This window comes from Gracilinanus agilis, chromosome 3, assembly GCF_016433145.1.
Source record: "Gracilinanus agilis isolate LMUSP501 chromosome 3, AgileGrace, whole genome shotgun sequence".
Classification (NCBI taxonomy): domain Eukaryota; kingdom Metazoa; phylum Chordata; class Mammalia; order Didelphimorphia; family Didelphidae; genus Gracilinanus; species Gracilinanus agilis.
The window spans coordinates 641,075,746-641,093,407 of record NC_058132.1 but is presented as its reverse complement, the minus strand read 5'-3'; the positions used below and the strand labels follow the sequence as shown (position 1 = coordinate 641,093,407).

The following is a 17,662-nucleotide window of genomic DNA, read 5'->3' as shown; positions in this document are numbered from 1 at the left end:
ACGTGTCTGAAGTCTGAAGCTCCAGCAAACAGCTTTTTTCCCATTTCTGGCCACAAAAGCTATTTAAGTCTGTGTCTATGCCTGGGGATGGGAGCCTGGGGTGGGCGGAGGCCCCCGAGCCCTCCTCCCCACAGAGGCTAAGGGGTCTGGCTTGGGACTCGAGCTTCCCGTGCTCCCAACACAATTAACGGAGGAGGACAGATTCTTTCTACTGAATTTATTAAGCTCGGAGCCTGAGCCTGCATGCAGTTCAGAACCACTCAGAAGAGAAGGCATGGAACGACGTGCCAGCCACGGCCACGGAAGGGCTCCCCTCGGGCAAACGTACACATCACCACCAAAGGGAGACGCCCCGGCACGCTCCCTCCCTCACTCTGAGGACCTCCTGGACAAGTCTGGGCTTCACCTCGGAGACAAAACGGCCTCCTGGGGCAGGATGGCTACTTACAAGGTCTGAAGAGCGAGCAACGAGGCCGCCATTTTATCAAGCATGGCAGAACTCAGCCTTCGGGAAGAGCATGGTGGCCGTCACGGAAGTCACGGCTGCCTCTGCCTCAGCCCTCTCCTTGGGCTGGCCTTCGGAGGGAGGACGTGGCCAGCGCCCTGGCCAGGAGGACCCGCCGGCGCCGGCAAGGTCCCGATCTTCCTCCAATTCAGAAGGCTTAGCAGGGAGCGAAAAGTGCCCCTTGTTGACACCCCGAGAGGGGTCTTGTAGGAAGGCTCTGAAGCACCCCTGAGCCGGGGACTCCCCAATTCCACAGAGCTGAGAGGGCAGCCCTCGGTCCCTCTGAGATGGACGTCTCAGCACACATCCGACCTCTTCACCTGAGGCCCCACCAAGGGGCCTGGCAGACGCTCGGGCGCCCGTCCTGCTTCTAGTGAGCGGTCCAAGGAAGGCTGGCGTTTGGTGGGCGCAGGTGTGACCCACAGGGCCAGCGAGAAGCCTCTCTCTTCCTCTCAGCTTTCCCTCCTAAGAACTTGGTCCTTCCCTCCTGGGCAGCACTGCCCTCTGGCTAGCTGGGCGACCATCGCTCTTCCTGTGGGCTGGCACGGCGCAGGGGTGAGGGGCGGCCAGCCTGCCAGCCTCGGATGGCTGAGGAGAGCCTGAAGGGCCCGGCCAAGGGAAGGCAGGCCAGTGAACCGCCCCAGCTGGGCCCTTGGCCGCTCCGGTGCCCACGCCAGGTCGGGCCCCTGCTGGTCCCTCGTGGGCCCCTAGTCCTCGGGGATCGGCGTGTTGCAATTGCCGTGGAAGATGCGGACGTGGCCCTCGCAGCGGAAGTACGCCTCGAACACGTCGCGGTAGCCGTGGTCCTTCCACCAGGTGCACAGCTGCCGGTTCCAGGTGCAGTCGAGAACGTGGAAGAGCTCGGGGTGCTCCATGCCGGCCACCGTGAAGAAGTCCTGGTCCCCCAGGTGGCCCTGGAAGCGGTACTTCTCCGTGAGTCGCTGCAGCGCCGCCGGCTCGAGGAGCCGATGGTAGAGGGCAGACTGGCGCATGGCCTCCAGGTTCAGGAGCATCACGCCGCTGTTAAAGCCCGGCAGCCCCTCGGGAGGAGGGTCCCCCACTCGGGTTTGAGGGTTCTCACGGCGAAACTGCCAGAAGGTGTGCCTGGGGAGAGCAAAGGGCAAACGTTAACAGGACTCGGGGCCAAGAGGGCAGCGAGACGGGGTGCCCAGTTATGAGGCCAGGGAAGGGTGGAATTGGGGGGCTGCAGCAGATCCCGCTGGGGGCAACTTCTTATGGGAGGGGACGAGAGGGGAGGCCAGAACTCTCCTCCCTCCTCCTCCCTTGCTTTTGGCTTTGACCCAGGAATCACAGGCAGGCAGTTTCCATCCTTGGGACCCTCCATCACGGACGTCGGGCAACAGCAAACCGGCCCTGGGCCCCAGGCGCCGGCCCAGCTCCTGCAGTCTGAGGGACGCCCCCAAGTCTCCCCAGCACGAGCCCCCTCCAGCTCCAGCCGCCTCTGGCTGCCAGCAGCGCCCCAAGCAGCAGGCGTCCCGGCAGAGGACGAGAAGGAGCCCCCACCTCGTGCCGGGGAAGGGAAAGGGGGCTAGGAATGGGCCCCCACCTGCCAAGCCACCAGCGGAAGCCCCAGAAACGCAGGCCCCGAGGGCCACGGCCCCCGCAAGGCCCAGGACGCCTCTTTTCTGTTCTGGGCGATGGGGGGGGGGTCTGGCCTCCTGCCTGCCCCCCAGCTCACGCAGGCCCAGAGAAGCACAGGCTCGTCGCCCACTGTCAGGGCTTACAAGCGGTCAGTGAAGGTTCCGACCACAGGTCAGCTTGTGGAGGGCTGGACAGCAGCCACGTGGGCACTCCCAGGATGGAAGGGTCAGCCACCGAGGCCAGGAGCCTCTTCTCTGCCGCTGGACGAGAGCAGAGTCTGCCCAGGGGCCCAGGGCCACGATGGGCCCGAGGGAGGACTCGCACTCGGGTCTTCCTGACCACAAGGCTTACTCTCTCCCACGAACCCAGGTGGCCTCCGCTGAACTGAGAATTACACAAGACTGTGGCGGTCCCTGGCATTTCCGGAGGGCGCCATTCAGTGTCCGAAGCCCGTTCAAGCCTCCCACTCGCCCCGTGAAGTTGGCCCACTTTACGGATGAACCAGGAGGCCTTCCTGCCCGGAGCACTTGTCGGAGGCCAGACTCCAGGCCGGGTCTCCCTCCCAGAGGACCTGCCACGAGCCCTGCTTCTGCCTCCCTCCTCAGCTGCCCCAGGAAGGCTGGCCTGGGCTCACAGGAGACAAAGGCAGGCGGTGGGGAGCCAAGGAGAGCCTCCGAGAGGCCGGCAGTCTGTCTGCACAGCCCTCGGACCACCCGGCTCACAAACAGGGCAGGGGCCGGGGCAGGGGCTGGGCAGCTGCCAGGCATAGGACAGCCGCCGGGCAGGGGCCCACAAGCCCAGGCCAGAAGGAAGAAACAAGTGCCCAGTGGAAAGGAAGAGAACAAGCGGGCAGGGGGTCCTGCGGTCACACCGTCCCACCAGAGCCCCGCCAGCGACCCCCCCCATCCAGGCTTCTGGCCGCCAGAGCCCTGCCCAGGCCCCAATCCCTGGGGAGCCGGCGGGGCCCAGCCAAAGGAATGCGGTCGGGGGGCTCTTCTGCTGGAAAAGGGCCCCTCCTGGCCACCCCACTCTGGCAGCGGCTTCACCTTCCGGGAAATGGGTCTGTGGGCCAAGCCAACCCCCGCTGGGCACGCTGGGGATCAGCGACTCCCCTGGGCCAGTGGCTGCGACCTACAGGCCATCCTCACTACCAGGAGCCTCCGGTGCCCGCAGGGGGGCCCCATCCACAGCCACCTGCCTGGCCTGTGGGGCTCCCTCTGCCAGGCTCTCTCCGGAATGACTGCTTGGGGCCAGACCAGAACCTTGAAGCGCTCTGTGGGGACCCCCCAAGGCAAGGGTCCAGGGAAGTGAGGAACAACCACGTGGCAGGAAACCCTCTCAGTCTGGTCTCTCTGCGCCCAGGAGGACGGTGCTCGGGCCCCGGGCCTCAGGGAGCCACGACCCAGCCACGGCCAGACCCCGTGCCCGGGGAGGGTCACTGCCACTGCCAGGGCCGCCTGAGGCTGCCCCGAGCTCCCCGGAGGCTGCCTCGTCCCGACAGCGTATCCCTGAGCTGTGCAAAATAAACCAGGGGCCTCCCGGGTGGCACGAGCCCAGGGGGCCGCGGTGCCCACCCCCTCCCGAGCCCAGGAGGAGGCTCCTCTCTCGGGCCGAGGCAGGCCCTGGGCTAAGCTGTCCAGGCACACGGGGAGCAGGTCCCAGGGCCAAGGGAATGACTGGGCCCTCCCTTAGCGCCACTCTCCGAGCAGTCCCGCCAACGATGCCCCGGCAAGCTCGCCTCCTCCTCCTCCGGGGCCAACCGATCCACCCCCTCATCGGACAGAGGCAACTGCGGCGGGGCGGCAAGCTCAGGGGAGCCCGGCCGGTGGGAGGGCAGAGCCAGGACAGGCCTGGGGCCCCCGACAGGGTCCCATCAGAGGAGGCAGGAAGTCACCAAAACGTCCGGCTCCTGGAGCCCAGGCGCAGGCCTGCTTCTTGGCGGCCCCCGAGGGTCCCCTGAGCCTGGAGATGCTCGGCTGGCTGGCTCTGGAGGCACGAGGGTCTGACCTGCACTTGGAGTCTGAAGCCCTGAGTTCCAATCTCAGCTCTGCCCTTTTCCTCCCAAGAGACCCTGGGCAGGTCACTCCATCTCTGCAGGCCTACCATTCCCACGTGTGCCAGGAGAGGCCGGACTCAGGAGGGTCCACTCCCGGGCAAGTGGGGAGGAAGCAGGGCTGAGCCGGGGGCCTAGCCTCGCCCCCCCACCCACAGGAGCCGCTTCTCTTGGAACATCGGAGGCATTAAACCTCTCCCACAAGCGGCTCCCCGTGGAGAGGAGCACCGGAGCCTCTGGGAGGGTTCCCAGAGCTCACTCCGGGGCAGGGGCTCGCCCAGGCCCCACCACGGGGGAGCCCAGCGTTGGGGCCCCGCCACGGGACAACCTGGCCATCCGCTCCCTTCCTTTACCAACGCAAACCGGAACCCCCCAATGACAAAGGGGTCTGGCCAAGGCAGCAAGGACTCGAACCCAGGTCTTTGGAGGGCGGGGTCTGGTGCTACCTTGGGGCAGGGTCCTCCGGCTCTCCTTTTCCTCCGCACACGCACGGAAGGATCCCGAAGCGCCGAGCATCAAAGCGGAGCAGCTGCCGGGAGGAAGAGAGGCCGAGGGGGCATTCCCGGCCGGGGCAGCCTCTCCTCCCCTGGCACAGGCTCTGTGCCGGCCAGGCGGGCCAGGAAACATCTGCAGAGCAGCATTTCCAAGCGTTGAGCCACAGGAGGCCTCCCGCCTCCTCTCCTCCCATCCCCCAGCAGCCATGGCGGCCCCCTCGGCGTGAGGACCGCCTATCGGACAGAACCGGACAGAAGAACAAACTGGAGACCAGCAGAGGAAAATGAGAGGAAAGGGGGGAGGGGTGCTCCTGGGCCCCCAGCAGTGGGAAGACCAGAAAGCGAGGAATCCAGAAACTCGAACTCGGGACCTCAGCAGAGAAGCGCCAACAGACATCGTCCCTAACTGGCAGCACAAACGGGAGCCATGAATGGTGGACGGTGTTGGGGTGCAAAGCAGTACCTGGAAGGGCTATTTGTCCCCAGCAGGCGCCCCTCCCCCCAGCTCCACCCCACTTACAGGAAGCCACGCCTCCGAGAGGCGGTGCCTCACCTATAAAAAGGGCTCAGTGCGCAGGCGCGCAGGGAAAGGCTTTGCAAACCGTGAAGCCCCATCAAAAGAGGAGCCGTGAGAGAGCCTGAATGGAGGACGCGAGTGGGGAAAGCCCGGAAGGGCCTCCGTCCTCGTGTGGAAGAGGAAGAGGCAGGCCAGGGCCGCCCCCCCACGAGGAGCACGCCGGGCCCCGCTTCTGCTGCTGAGCAGGGGGACTGCCAGAGGCGGGAAGGGGCTCCGGAAGCCGGTGGAGACGATGAGCTGCAGCCATCAGGCAGCGAAGGTGGAGCTGACAGCAGGCGGAGCTCACTGGCGGGCCGCCTGGGGCGCCACTTCAACGGGCCCTGTAGCCCGGCCCCCCCCACCCCCCTCCCAGCCCGGAGCTGCTCCTTCACACGAGAGCCCGGCGTGGAAGCACTCAGCTCTCCCGGTGCCCCGCGTTGTCACACACCGCCAGAGGGCAGCCGCGAGGCCGAGCTGGAGAGGCCGAGCTGGAGAGGCCGTCAGGGGCCGCCAAGCGGGCTGTGGACCGTGGCTGGGCGGGAGCAGGGGGGGAAGGCGGAGCTTCAGAAGAGCCGAGGCTGGGGGGGGGGGGGCAATCCGTCCTCCGAGTTACTTTAAAGGTCTGCCATGGCCTGAGGCCTCTCAGACCACAACCTGTGCGTGTGGGCAGCCCTGCGCGGCCGGAGGGGGCTTCCTCAGCGGGCTGAAGGCTGCCTGCGCACCACAGAGGAGTCGCTGGGACGACCAGGGAAAGCCCTCCAGGACAGAGGGAGGTCGAGGGGCCAGTCTGCGCCATCAGCCCCGAGACGCCACGGCCCGAAGCCCTGGCCGAGGAGCTCACCCTGTCCAGGGGGTCCGCCAGAGAGCCGGCAGGAGGCCCGGAGCACGCCGCCGCTTTACCGAAAGCTGAGGGCCAGGAGCGGCCCTCTGAGGCCCCGAGAAGGGCGGTTCTGTCGGTCTCTTTCTGTGTAACGAGCCAGCCGCGACCCCAATGTGACACACGAGCCCAGATGCGGTGGCCGAGGAGCCGCCTGGCTCAGCGGTCGGCCCCCAGGCAGGATGGAGCTCGAGGCCGGCTGCCAGAGGGGAGCCGCTGGGCTTGTGGGGAGCGGGCAGGGCCGGCCACGACGGACTTTCTGAAGGGGACGTGAAGCTCCCAAAGACGTCCCGTCCAAGGACGGACGACCTTCCTGGCTCGGGAGAACAAGGACGGGCCCTGCAGGCCCAAGAGGCCTCCCGGAGCTCCACAGCCCCTGGGGCCGGGGCACTCCCAGGGACCCCAAGGTCAGTCCACCACAGGCTCGGATGCCCTGCGCGGAGGCTCTGGGTGAAGCACCGGGAGGGAAGCTCCTCCTCACCCCCAGGAAGTCCCGGAAAGGAGCCCGGGGCCAGCGCACTTCTCTCGGCCTATTTCGGAGCGGCTCTGGGGAAGGGGCTGTCCTCGGGGCACAGTGCGCAGCCGGCCACAGCTCGCAGGATTCTCCAGCTCACAGGCTTAGGTTTGTCCAGGCCCGCTATGGACGCCGCTCTGTAAAGCTTCCCTGCTAACAGCGTCTCCCTGAAGCGCCCCCACCTCAAGCGAGAAGGAGAAGGCCCGGGGCACCTGCTGAAGAAAGGCAGCCTGCGTGTCTGTGCATGCGTGTGCATGTGTGTGCTTACATGTGCATGTGTGGTACATGCATGTGTGCGTGTTGGAGCTCCTCCCATTTCCTGTGAATTGTTTGCCGTTTTAAAACAAAGAATGACAGAGAAAGGCCGCCCCGAGAGCCTCCCGGGACGGATCCTGCCGTCTCCTGGGCTCGAGGCTCCTTCCCTCGGCGCCCCTGACCCCAGACGGTCACCACCACTCGCTCCGTGCCTCGGTTTTCTCCGCACTGACGCTGACCCGGGACGTGCTGTCGGGCTCTGACTCTCCGAAGAGGACTGCCCCTGCCTCTCGCATCCCTGTGGGCGACACGAGGGCACCCTCAAGACCCCGCCGTGCCTGGCCGGCGCCAGGGAGACATTCTGACCCAAGCCCAGGACACAGACTTCCATGGTAGGCTGAGCCCATTGGAGATGCCACAAGATGGCCCCGGGGCAACAGGTGGTGGCCAAAAAGATTCTAAGGAACTAGAATTCGGGGCTCAGACAGAGAAGCTGAAGTGTCAGGAGGAGCCACAGCAAGGCCGGAGGGTGCACTTGGGCAAGTACGAGTGTGAAGAGGAAGTGATACCAGGCTGCAGGCTCATCTCAAAAGATCCGGGGGCTTCAGTGGACCCCAAGCTAACAGAGCTGAGCATGTGATAGGGCAGCCGAGAAAGGGAAGAAGGTCTGGGGGGGCACAAAGAGGGACAACACGCTGGGCCCCAGAGACGTCTCTGAGGTTCTTCGCCCAAAGGAGAGCCGTTTCCAGGCCACGAGGGGCTGACGAGGTCGGGTGATTCATTCTGCTGTTGGGGTCGCCCATCTCTGCAACCCCATGAGCACCCTGAGGCGGGCAGTAGCTGCCTGGCGTCTGCCACCCACTCCTGGGGCCGCCTGGCCAGAATCCCCTCAGCACGGCTGCTTGTCTGCTCAGAGCACCCCAGGCTCGGCCGGCAGCTAAGGGCACAGCAAACACCACCGTGGTGGCACTCACAGGGAAGGACACGCGCCGAGTGGGGCAAGGAGGAATCTAAACGGAACTAAGGCCGCCTAAGAACCAAACACATCAAGAGAAACCCGGGGGGGGGGGGGTGTCACCTCTGTTCTGGCTGCCTCCCCAGGACCAAAGCGGCCCAGCCAGGGAGAGGGCGGACGACGGGCCGAGCCTCGGGCCTGGGATTAGGGACCCCCCAGCTCCAGGGACCCAGTCGGTGCCAGGCCAGAGCAGCTTCCAGGGCATGGCCTGGGGCCGCAAAACACGGAGGCCGTTGGCCGCTCAGCCACGGGGATCCCCAACGCTGTGTCAGCACGTGGAGCTAAAAGGAACTTGTGTGCTTTGGAGAAAAACCGCCAACTGGCTCACCTTTGGGGGAGGGACTCTGGGCCTTCCAGGGTGTGTAATGAGGCTCGGCCTCGGGCTCTCCCCCGCCCCCGCTGGGTCACCCCCAGGGCCCTGAGCTCCATGTGATGGAAACCAAAGGCAGGTCCAAGGCTCCGTGGTCGCAGCACTGATCACGAACAACAGAACCTCACTGGCCGACGGTCACCGTTCCTAATGCCCAGGGAAGGAACCTGACGCTCAAGGGATTTGTGCCAAGTCACAGAGCCGGCCTCTGAGGCAAGAGACAAGCTGAAGTTTTCCTGGCACAGACCCAGACGTTCCCCCTAGCGGACCAGCCTCTCTGTCTTGCCCATCCTGCCCCTTCCGCAGGACCCACAGGCCCATGATTCTTGGTACGGGCTCAGGGAGATGAATGCGGCTCCCCCACCAATTTCTGCACGTGTTGCTCTGGGCTCCCTGCTCTGGAGAGGGAGTCTCTCCTCTGTCATTCCTGGCCTCCCTCGTGGCCTGGGGCCCATGAACTTATCCTGCTTCAATGAAAGGAAGCTGGGGCCCAGAACCCACCTAGGAGTAGGCAAGATTCAATTAGATTAAAGAGAAACAAAAGGCAGAAACTCAAAACTAGAGCTGAGGGTAGCAGCAAGGAAAAGCTGAAGTTTAAGAGAGTTCTCCCCCCCCACCCTAAGAACAGAGCCCACCTTTAAGATAAATGAGAAAGTCAAACGGCTGGGGAAAAGAGCAAACACTAAAAAAACTAACCCTATTTTTATGGAGAAAAAGAAGAACAAGGCATAGACTCAGAAGGGGGCCATGAAAGCAAAGCAAACACACACAAAGAAAAACAGGACTCGGTCTCAGGCTCTGAAAGAGCTCAAAAAAGATTTTTAAATCAATTCAGAGAGAAAGGAAAATCATTCCTTAAAAATGAGAATTAGACAACTAGAAGCTAATGATGTCATGAGACATCAAGAAACAACAAAACAAAATCAAAATAATAAAAAAAAACCAGAAGAAAGTATGAAATAGCTCACTGAAAAAAAAAAAAAAGATCTACGATAGACAATTTAAGAATTATTGGACTTCCTGAAAGTAATGATTAAAAAAAAAACCTGACATCATAATAAAGAAATTATCAAAGAAAACTGCCTTGACAACCTTTTTTTTTTAAATTATTTTTTCATTTAATTAATTAATTTAGAATATTTTTCCATGGTTACATGATTGCTCTGACATTCTTGAAGAAGAAAATAGAAATTGAAAGAATCCACAGATCAGCTCCAGAATTAAATTCTCAAATGAAAACTCCTAGGAATATTATAGCTAAATTTAAGAGCCCCCAAGCCAAGGAAAAAATACTGCAAACAACCAGAAAGAAACAATACTAATACCTCGGAGCTACGGTCAGGATTACACAGGACTTGGCAGCCAAAGGATTAGAAGGACTTGGAATATGATATTCCAGAAAGTAAAATGTTTAGGTTTACAACCCAGAATCACTTCCCCAGCAAAAGTGAGTATATTCTTCCAGGGGGAAAATGTGATTTAATAAAACAGAAGATTTCCAAGCATTCCTGAAAAAAAGACCAGGCCTAAACAGAAAACATCATGTCCAAATGCAAGACCCAAGAGAAGCCAAAAAAGGTAAATAAGAAAGAGAAAATTGAGGGGATTCAATAAGGTCAAACTATGTATTCCCAAGTGGAAATGCTTGGGAATACATACATACAAAATGCTATTTGTAATCTTCAAGTTTTTAGTAGGTATTAGGCAAGTTAGAAGGCGTATACATAGGCAGAGGGCGTGGGAGTAAACTGATAACGATGACACGCTGTAACAAAAAATTAGGGTTAAAAAAGAGGATTGCATGACACACGTAAAACCCAGCAGAATTGCTCGTTGGCTATAGGAGGGGGGTGGAAGGAGGGAAGGGAAAGAACATGAATCATGGAACCATGGAAAATGTTCTAAATTAATTAAATAGACAATCTAAAAATGAATTAATAAAGAAATAAAAGAGGATTGCACTTGTGAGAAAAGGGAAAGGGGAGGCGGAACGGGGCAAATCATCGCACCTAAAGAGGCACAAAAACTGGTGCCGTGCGGAGCTGGGTGAGAGGTGCCGGGCAGTGCTTACCCTTCCTCTCATCAGGATGGGCTCACAATAACAATCGTCCTCCCCTACGGAGAAGCAGGCAGGGAACATGGGGAAGGGAAGGAGAGAGAAGGGGTTGCACAACTGGGGGGCTCTAAGAAGAGAGGAGGAGCAAAGACGTGGGGGAACTGGGGCAGAATGGGGAGAAGCTCGGCCCGGCACTGCGGTGGAAGGATCGGCGGTGAGGACGCGGCTCCTCTGAGCACCGCAAAGTCTGGGACGGCCGGCTCCCCCAGAGGAGTCACAGCCAGATTCGCACAGACATCCCCGCACCGTGCCTCCTCGGGGCCGCTCAGGCCGGAGTCCCGGGAGACCTGCACCCCCACACCCCACCCAGAGGGTCGGGCACCCCAGCACGGATTCAGGCCGGACCCGACGGGATGGCAGCACCCACTCAAAAGCGGGGTACAAGCTGGCACGAAGGGGCACGTGGGAAGAGGGTCAGCTTTCGGGCAGGGGCCGGAGAAACCAAAGGACAGACGGGCCGCGGCGAGGGGAGGCCCATTCCTGGTTCTTGTCTCGGATTCTGTTCTAGATCTGCGTCGTCTGCACAAGCTCGGCTGGCCTGGGGAGGTGTAGACGGTGCTCGGCTCCTCTGCCCACCCCATCGTCCTGCCTCTCCAGAGCCGGCAGCCTCTGCCCGCCCCGAGAAGCTGATGCCTAGAAGCGGGGCCTGCAGAGGCTGGCTCGGAAACCCGCTGACCACCCCGGAAAACAGGGGGCAAAGCCGGGCCAGAGTGGGGTCACGCTCACACACCTGCTGGCCAAGAGCCGGGCCCCGCCGGGCCCCCCGCGCTGGGAAAGCTGCCCTCTTTTCCCCGTTTTCCTGACTTCCCTCCAGTGACTGACCCCCAAGTCCTAGGGAACCCCCCAACCCTGCACGGCCCTGGCCTAGGACTGGTGCTTCAAGGGTCAAAATTAAGACAAAAATCAAGGGTGCTGAGGGGCTCCATCCTGCCGGGGTGATGTGGGGGGGACCCAAAAGCCTCAAAGCAAGACGTGGCAGCCCAGACTCCCGGCACGGTTCCCTGCTCGGCCCTCCCCAGCCCACCTGGCCCACATCCACAGAGGGAACGGGGGGGGGGGCTCATAGCTCCCCTCCCAGCCATCAACACGGGCACCCATCCATCTCCTGGGACCCCACAGACACGGAGCGCCTCAGGGATCAGGCCATCAATCATAGGCTGCGGGTTCAAATCCTGACTTCACTCATGCATCTTACAGACGAGGAAACTGAGGCTGAGAGGGTGGAGATTTGGGCCGGGCAGCGGCTGTTCCGTTCTGCTTGGCTGTGTGCTCGCTGTGTGAGAGCTCGAACCTGGGGAGGCTGTCCCAGAGGAAGGGGACCCGCTGAATCAAGACCTGCACTGGCCCTCTGGCCTGGAGGCAGAGCAGGCCCCTCACCGACCCCGGTGAGCAGTTAGCTGGGCTCCCCTGTTGTTCAGTGATGGGGACGGATGTCCGGCTCAGCTTGGCATTCCTCGAGGATCACAAGCAAGTGAAGACTGGGGGGGGGGGGGGGTGAGCAGGGTGTTACCCGAAGTCAGGAACTTGAGTTCAAATCCTACCTCTACTCCAGATGGCCTGGACCTCAGGGCATTGCTCAGCACCTCTGTGAGGTCCCTCCAGGAGCCCCCCACAGGAGGCAGGCTCAGGCCTCTCAGAGGCTGACCCACCAGCCTCCTGAGTCCAAGGGCCAGGCCACCCCTCATGCTCCACAGCCTCCATCAATGGCCAGGGACACTGGTGGTGGAGCGTACGGTCCCCTGGCCTGGGAGCCTCCCTGTGTGTCCTGTTTTTCTTGATATCATCCCTCGGCTGCTGCTCAGAAGGCCGATGAGCACCCTGACCTGAGGGCCCGCAGAGCCTGCGGCCACCCAGGCACCAGCTAGTCTGGGCCAAGGCTGCCCTGCACCCCCCCCCCCCAGCCCAGGATCCCTCCAGCACCAGGCCCACGAGGCCGCCTGAGACGGAGTACGCACAGAGACGAGGCCGAGGACTCGTGCAAGTCTGTCTCGTTTCTCTCTGCCCGTTTCTGAAGCAGCTTCTCCTGTGCGGCGAGGTAGGGAGGCGAGAGAAGGCGATTGGCCTCGCTGAGAAGCAGGAACGTGAAGCACTAACTGTCCCCCAGGCGCCCCACAGGGGCATGGACGGCCTAACAGCCTCATCCTCAGGAGCATCGCCACCTCCCCTAAGCCGGGTCACCCTAGCATGCCAAGCTGCTGGCACTGCCACCGTGGGAGCCTCCTCTGATCACAGGCTGCCATCAGAGGGGCAGAGACGGGCATGGCTGGGCGTTCAGAGTCCTGGCTGGACGGCTGCCCCTGACCTCACGGCACAAGGGGCTGCCCCAGCCATGAAGCAGCTCCCAGACAGAGGACAGACGCTAGGAACGACAGGTGCACGGCAGCGCTTTATCATCAAACCTTCTGCCCACTACAAGACGGCACACCCTCCCGTCGATCCGGCCTATTCTGGCCCTACCGAGTGCCAGGAGGGGGTTGGGGCCTGGGTGGAGGCAAAGGGCAAAAGGCAGCCCCGGCTGGGGAAGCCCCATCTGAGGGAGCCCTAGTTTGGGGAGCCCACATCATACAGGGGGCAACAACATGGATGGACCCAAACAAGCCTGCCTCCCTCTCCCTCTCTCCTTCTCTCCTTCTCTTCCTCTCTCCCTCTCTCCCTCTCTCCTTCTCCCTCTGCCTCTCCCTCCCTCCCTTACTCCCTCCCTCCCTCTCTCTCTCTCTTTCTTTCTCTCTCTCTCTCTCCCTTCCTCTTCCCTCTCTATCCTTCCTTTCTCCATGTCTCCCTTCTCCCCTCCCTTTCCCTCTCTCTCTCCCTCCTTCCTCTTCCCTCTCTCTCCCTTTCCTTTTCCCTCCTCTCCTCTCCTCCTTCTTCCCACTTTTTCCCCTCCCTCTCCCTGCCCCTTTCTCCTTTCTGGGTTCAGACTCGGGGGGCCTTCTGTGAACACCCCTTTCTCCACTCATGCCCAATAACCAGATCCCCTCGTGCCTGCCTCCGAGCAGACAGGCCACAGATGTCCGCTTTGGTGGAACCCTCTGTTCCGGCATTTGTGAGGCTCCGGTCAGTGCAGCTTGTCACACTGAGAAGGGAAGAACGTCTCGGCGTTCCGGGTCATGGAAATGGTTTCTCTTGGAATTCCGAGCTGCCACCTTTGCTTAGCCACAAGCTGCTCCCCATAAGAGGACTCCGTGGCCATTCCATGGCACAGACCCCCATGCCCATCGGGGAGTGAGCTTCTCATCTGTAAAGGAAGGACGGTTTCCCAAGGGAGACGGGCGACTCTCGGGGCAGCGAATTCTCCTCGTATCCCCTGCCAGGAAACGTTCCTCGCCCGAGGCTTCCACAGGGGCCAGAACATCGGACTGAGCCGTGCGAGGGAGCCAAGGCTGAGGAGAGACCCAGGTACAGTCCGAGGAAGCGGGGACGGAGGCCGGACTCGGTCATTCTAACAGAGTGAAGGCTAGAAGGCTTCTTCCTGCGGGCGTCTCTGTCCCGTTTCCTCAGATGGGGGAAGCCTCTCGGAGAAAAAGGCATTCCAGGGAGAAAGCATCAAGGCCAAAAGCTCCAATGACCAGAGCGTTCCCTTGAGGGCACCATCCGAAGCCCCTCAGAGAGTCTGTGACTGCACAGAGAGATGCTGGATTTGTTTCTCATCATGACCAACCTCCAGAACGGCCTCGGCCGGCCACTCAGAGCCAGCACGGCCTCCAGCCTCCTTCCAGGGGCCGGCCGGCTCCCCCTTGCAGAGGTCCATCCCGCGGCCCCTTTCTTGCTGGAGCTTCCCCTCGGACAGCCTCTCCATGTAGCCCATCTCACACGCAGCTGCATGCTGGGGCTCCCCGAGGCTTCTCAGGGTCCCTCCGTACCCCCGGGGGCTGTAACGGTGCTCACTGACCGGCTGACGGCGGATCTGAAGTTTAAAACCACCCGGGTCACGGAGGCAGGACGGTGCAATGGACAGAGCAGCACGGACGTGGGCTAGAGGCGGAGAGAGATGTGCTCAGAGGTGGCCGGAAGCTGCTGCTCCACAATCTAGAAGAAAAGGGCGACGAGGGTGCCGAGGGCGGTCAGAGACACGGGCCGGATGTCGCCTTAACTCTGTGTCGCGCTCACGACGGAGACAGCCCAGAGAACCACCACGGAGATCCCTTCCTTCTCCAACCGCCATCTACTCTTGGCCGAATCCCTGAACCTCCTGGCCTCTGCTTCTTCATCTGTGAAACAGAGCCAGTGGGCGCAGTCTCATGCAATGGGCTAAGGCTGTCTGGAAGTCCTGGATAGCCGCAGGAATCAGCCCGGCCACTGCGTGTTGGCACGGCAGCTGGCTCAAGAGAGGAGCCTGGCTGACCCCTCCAGAGGGCAGGGTGGGATGAGGAAGGCTCTGAGGGGCACACGTGAGGGGCACGAACGATGGTTGTTCCAACGCTAGCGTGCCAAGGAGAGGCTGGTGCTCTGCAGTAAGGGAGATCCCTCTCCCCACAGCACAGGGCAGGATAGTCATGCTTTTAGGAGGTGCCAAGAGAATTGAGATCCTTCCCCTACCCACCCCACCCCCTCCCCCCCTGGGCTGGATGTGGGTCCTGAGGCCTCCAGGGCCTGTGGTTTATAGAGGGTCCTAGGCAGGAAGAACAAGGCCTTTCCTTCCTTTAAAGTCGTCCCCTAGGATCAGGGAAGTAGACTCTAAACGACTGCTCTATTGCAAATGTTAGTAATATGGAAATGGGTCTGGATCCATGACACATGTAAAACCAGGGGAATTGCGCCTCGGCTCCGGGAGGTGGGAGGGAAAGAATGAATCATGTCACCACGGAAAAATAGTCTAAAACAGTGATTCCCAAAGTGGGCACCACCGCCCCCTGGTGGGTGCTGCATTGATCCGGGGAGGCGGTGATGGCCACAGGTGCATTGATCTTTCCTATTAATTGCTATTAAAATTTAAAAAAAAATTAATTTCCATGAAACTGAGGAATATTTTTTCTGGAAAGGGGACGGGAGGCCAAAAAAGTTTGGGAACCCCTGCTCTAAATTAATGAAATAAACAAATTAAAAATAATAATAATAAAGTCATCCCCAATTCCAATGGACCGCTGAAACGGCCCAGCTCTTCCCCAATCCAGGGGGTTTCTCAGATAAGAGAAGTGAGCTGCTCTGCGTCAGAGAGAAGCATCAGCCTAGACCAGGACACCAGATCCATTCAAGCATCCCTGGCGTGAAGGGCCCCAGGCCCTGGGCCCAGTAAACGTCCCAACTTAGGGGAGAAAGCGCAGGTCTCCTCTCCCAGCCTGCCCTGTCTGCCTGCGGACATACCTGTATACTGGCTGCATCTCATGGGCGATCCCAATGACGGCCCCGGGAGGGAAATTATCGAATTCCTCAAACAACTCACGGATGTTGGTCATATATTTCAGGTCCAAATCCAGCTGAATGATCCTCGAGATCTCTGGAGGGAGGAAAGAAAGAGGCTGCTCAGACCGAGGATCTCACGACAGCCGCCAGGACACGGGGAACCGAGGCTGCTCTGAAGGCTCCTTGTCTGATGGGGCCTGAGAGCCCCAGTGACCCAGATCTCTAGAGGCAGGGCTGAAAAGATGCCACATGAGAGGGAGAAACCCACTGGCCCAAGACCAGCCTGGGAGCAGGGAGGGGGGACAACAGCACCCCCCTTCCCCCTGCACCCCCCAGAGGCCTAAACCCCAATCTCTGCAGAGGTAGGAGGTCAAGGGAGGAATAGCCCAAAAAAAGAAGGCTTAGCACAACTTAAAGGAGAAGCGACTAGAAGCTTTCCAGTAGGTCCAGGGGTAAAGCAAAGGTGCTCAAAGAATACAGATCTGGAGCTGTCGCAGAGATCTCAGAAGGCACTGAGACACTCATTTCACAGATGAGGAAATGGAGACTCCCAGAAGGTGAGACCTGCCCAGGGTCACAAGCATAGGGTATAACAGAGCTGGGACTGGACCATGTATTCGGTAAATTCCTTATGTTTTCCATGGTACCAACACCGCCTCCAATCATTCACCATTAACCTGACCAGGCACTAAAAATGTAAGCTAGAGCAATTAAGACAAAAAATGAGAGGCATAAACATATGCAAAAGGGGGCAAAATAAAAATCATTTCAACTTCCCAAAGAGTTCTTAAGGGTCTCCTATGTAGAGAGGGGTGAGAATACAACACACACGAGTAAGTAAAATACACTAACAAAATAATTTCTAAGGGATTCCCTCCCCCGCAGTTCTGTCTTTGGACCCCTAGCACATCTCCCTTATTCAAGGTTCTCTGAGTGAGGCAGGGAAGCAGGGCTAATGCTCTCCCTGGGTTCCACAGGAAGCTCGGAATTCCACAAGGATAACGAGATGCTATGTGCAGGGCACTCGGCACCATCTGAAAACATGGATGCTCACCACGACGCACAAAGAGGGAGTGGTCGGGGGCCAGGGCAGGTCTATAGATGTGCGCACCCCAGGATGGGGCACGTCGGGAGGAAGTGGGTTAGAATTTACACAGTACTGGTGGGCCTATATAGGCGCCGGGGCCAGATGAGAGACCCACGGGAGGAGTGCGGCACGCCGGGCTCTATAGAAAACTCTGCAGAGTCAAGGAAGAAATGAGCCAAGAAGACCCAAGAGCAGCCCCAAAGCCATCCGCATTTCTGTGCAGTCATCACAGAAACCAGAAGGCCTGTCGGAAAGAGGAAGCCACGAACTATAGAAGACACGTAAAAGGTCTGACTTCCACCAACATCCAGACTTGGAAAAATGAAACGAAAAATGATCTTTGACCCCAACTGGCCTCTGGCAACACCCTAAAAATGCCCTCATTGCCCAACTAGCTCTAGATTAGCACCGTGCCAATGAGGTGACTGAGGATAGACTGGAAGCTCCACACGATACCAAAATTCATTCGGACAAAAACCCACACGCACAAAAAGGGAAGGAAATGGGCCTAAACGGATCCAGTCTCAAATTCTGCTCGAGATACTGGGATCATCCGAAGTCGAGCCCGAGTAAGGATCCACGAGGGGAGGCAGGATGGCCTCGTTCGCGTTGGACAAACTACCGAGAGATCGAAGTCCGGCATTCGCCAATGCTGGGCCGAGCTCTTCTCCCACGCAGCAGGGCCCCCCCATTCCGAATGGACAAATGACCCAAAAGGCTTCTGCACGAAAAGCCAGGGTGGAGGCTCGGCTGTCACGACGATCCTGGGACAACCGGCACAGGGAGAGGCCATTAAACAGGGCCAGCCCGACAGCGTGGGGGCACGAAGGCTGCCGCTGCGCCAAAGGAGCGTAGCACGACGGTGAAGAAGGGGGCCT

General features: G+C 60.0%; 1 protein-coding gene across 1 annotated transcript; it reads right to left on the bottom strand.

Annotated features, from left to right (window-relative positions):
• Positions 1-214: 214 nt before the first annotated feature.
• Positions 215-17,250, bottom strand: XXYLT1 (xyloside xylosyltransferase 1). Its single transcript, XM_044669498.1, has 3 exons — positions 17,194-17,250; positions 15,659-15,813; positions 215-1,609 (listed from the first exon to the last, which is right to left on the bottom strand). The coding sequence occupies exons 1-3, from the start codon at positions 17,248-17,250 to the stop codon at positions 1,213-1,215; spliced, it is 609 nt and encodes a 202-aa protein (XP_044525433.1). The 3' UTR covers positions 215-1,212.
• Positions 17,251-17,662: the final 412 nt, after the last annotated feature.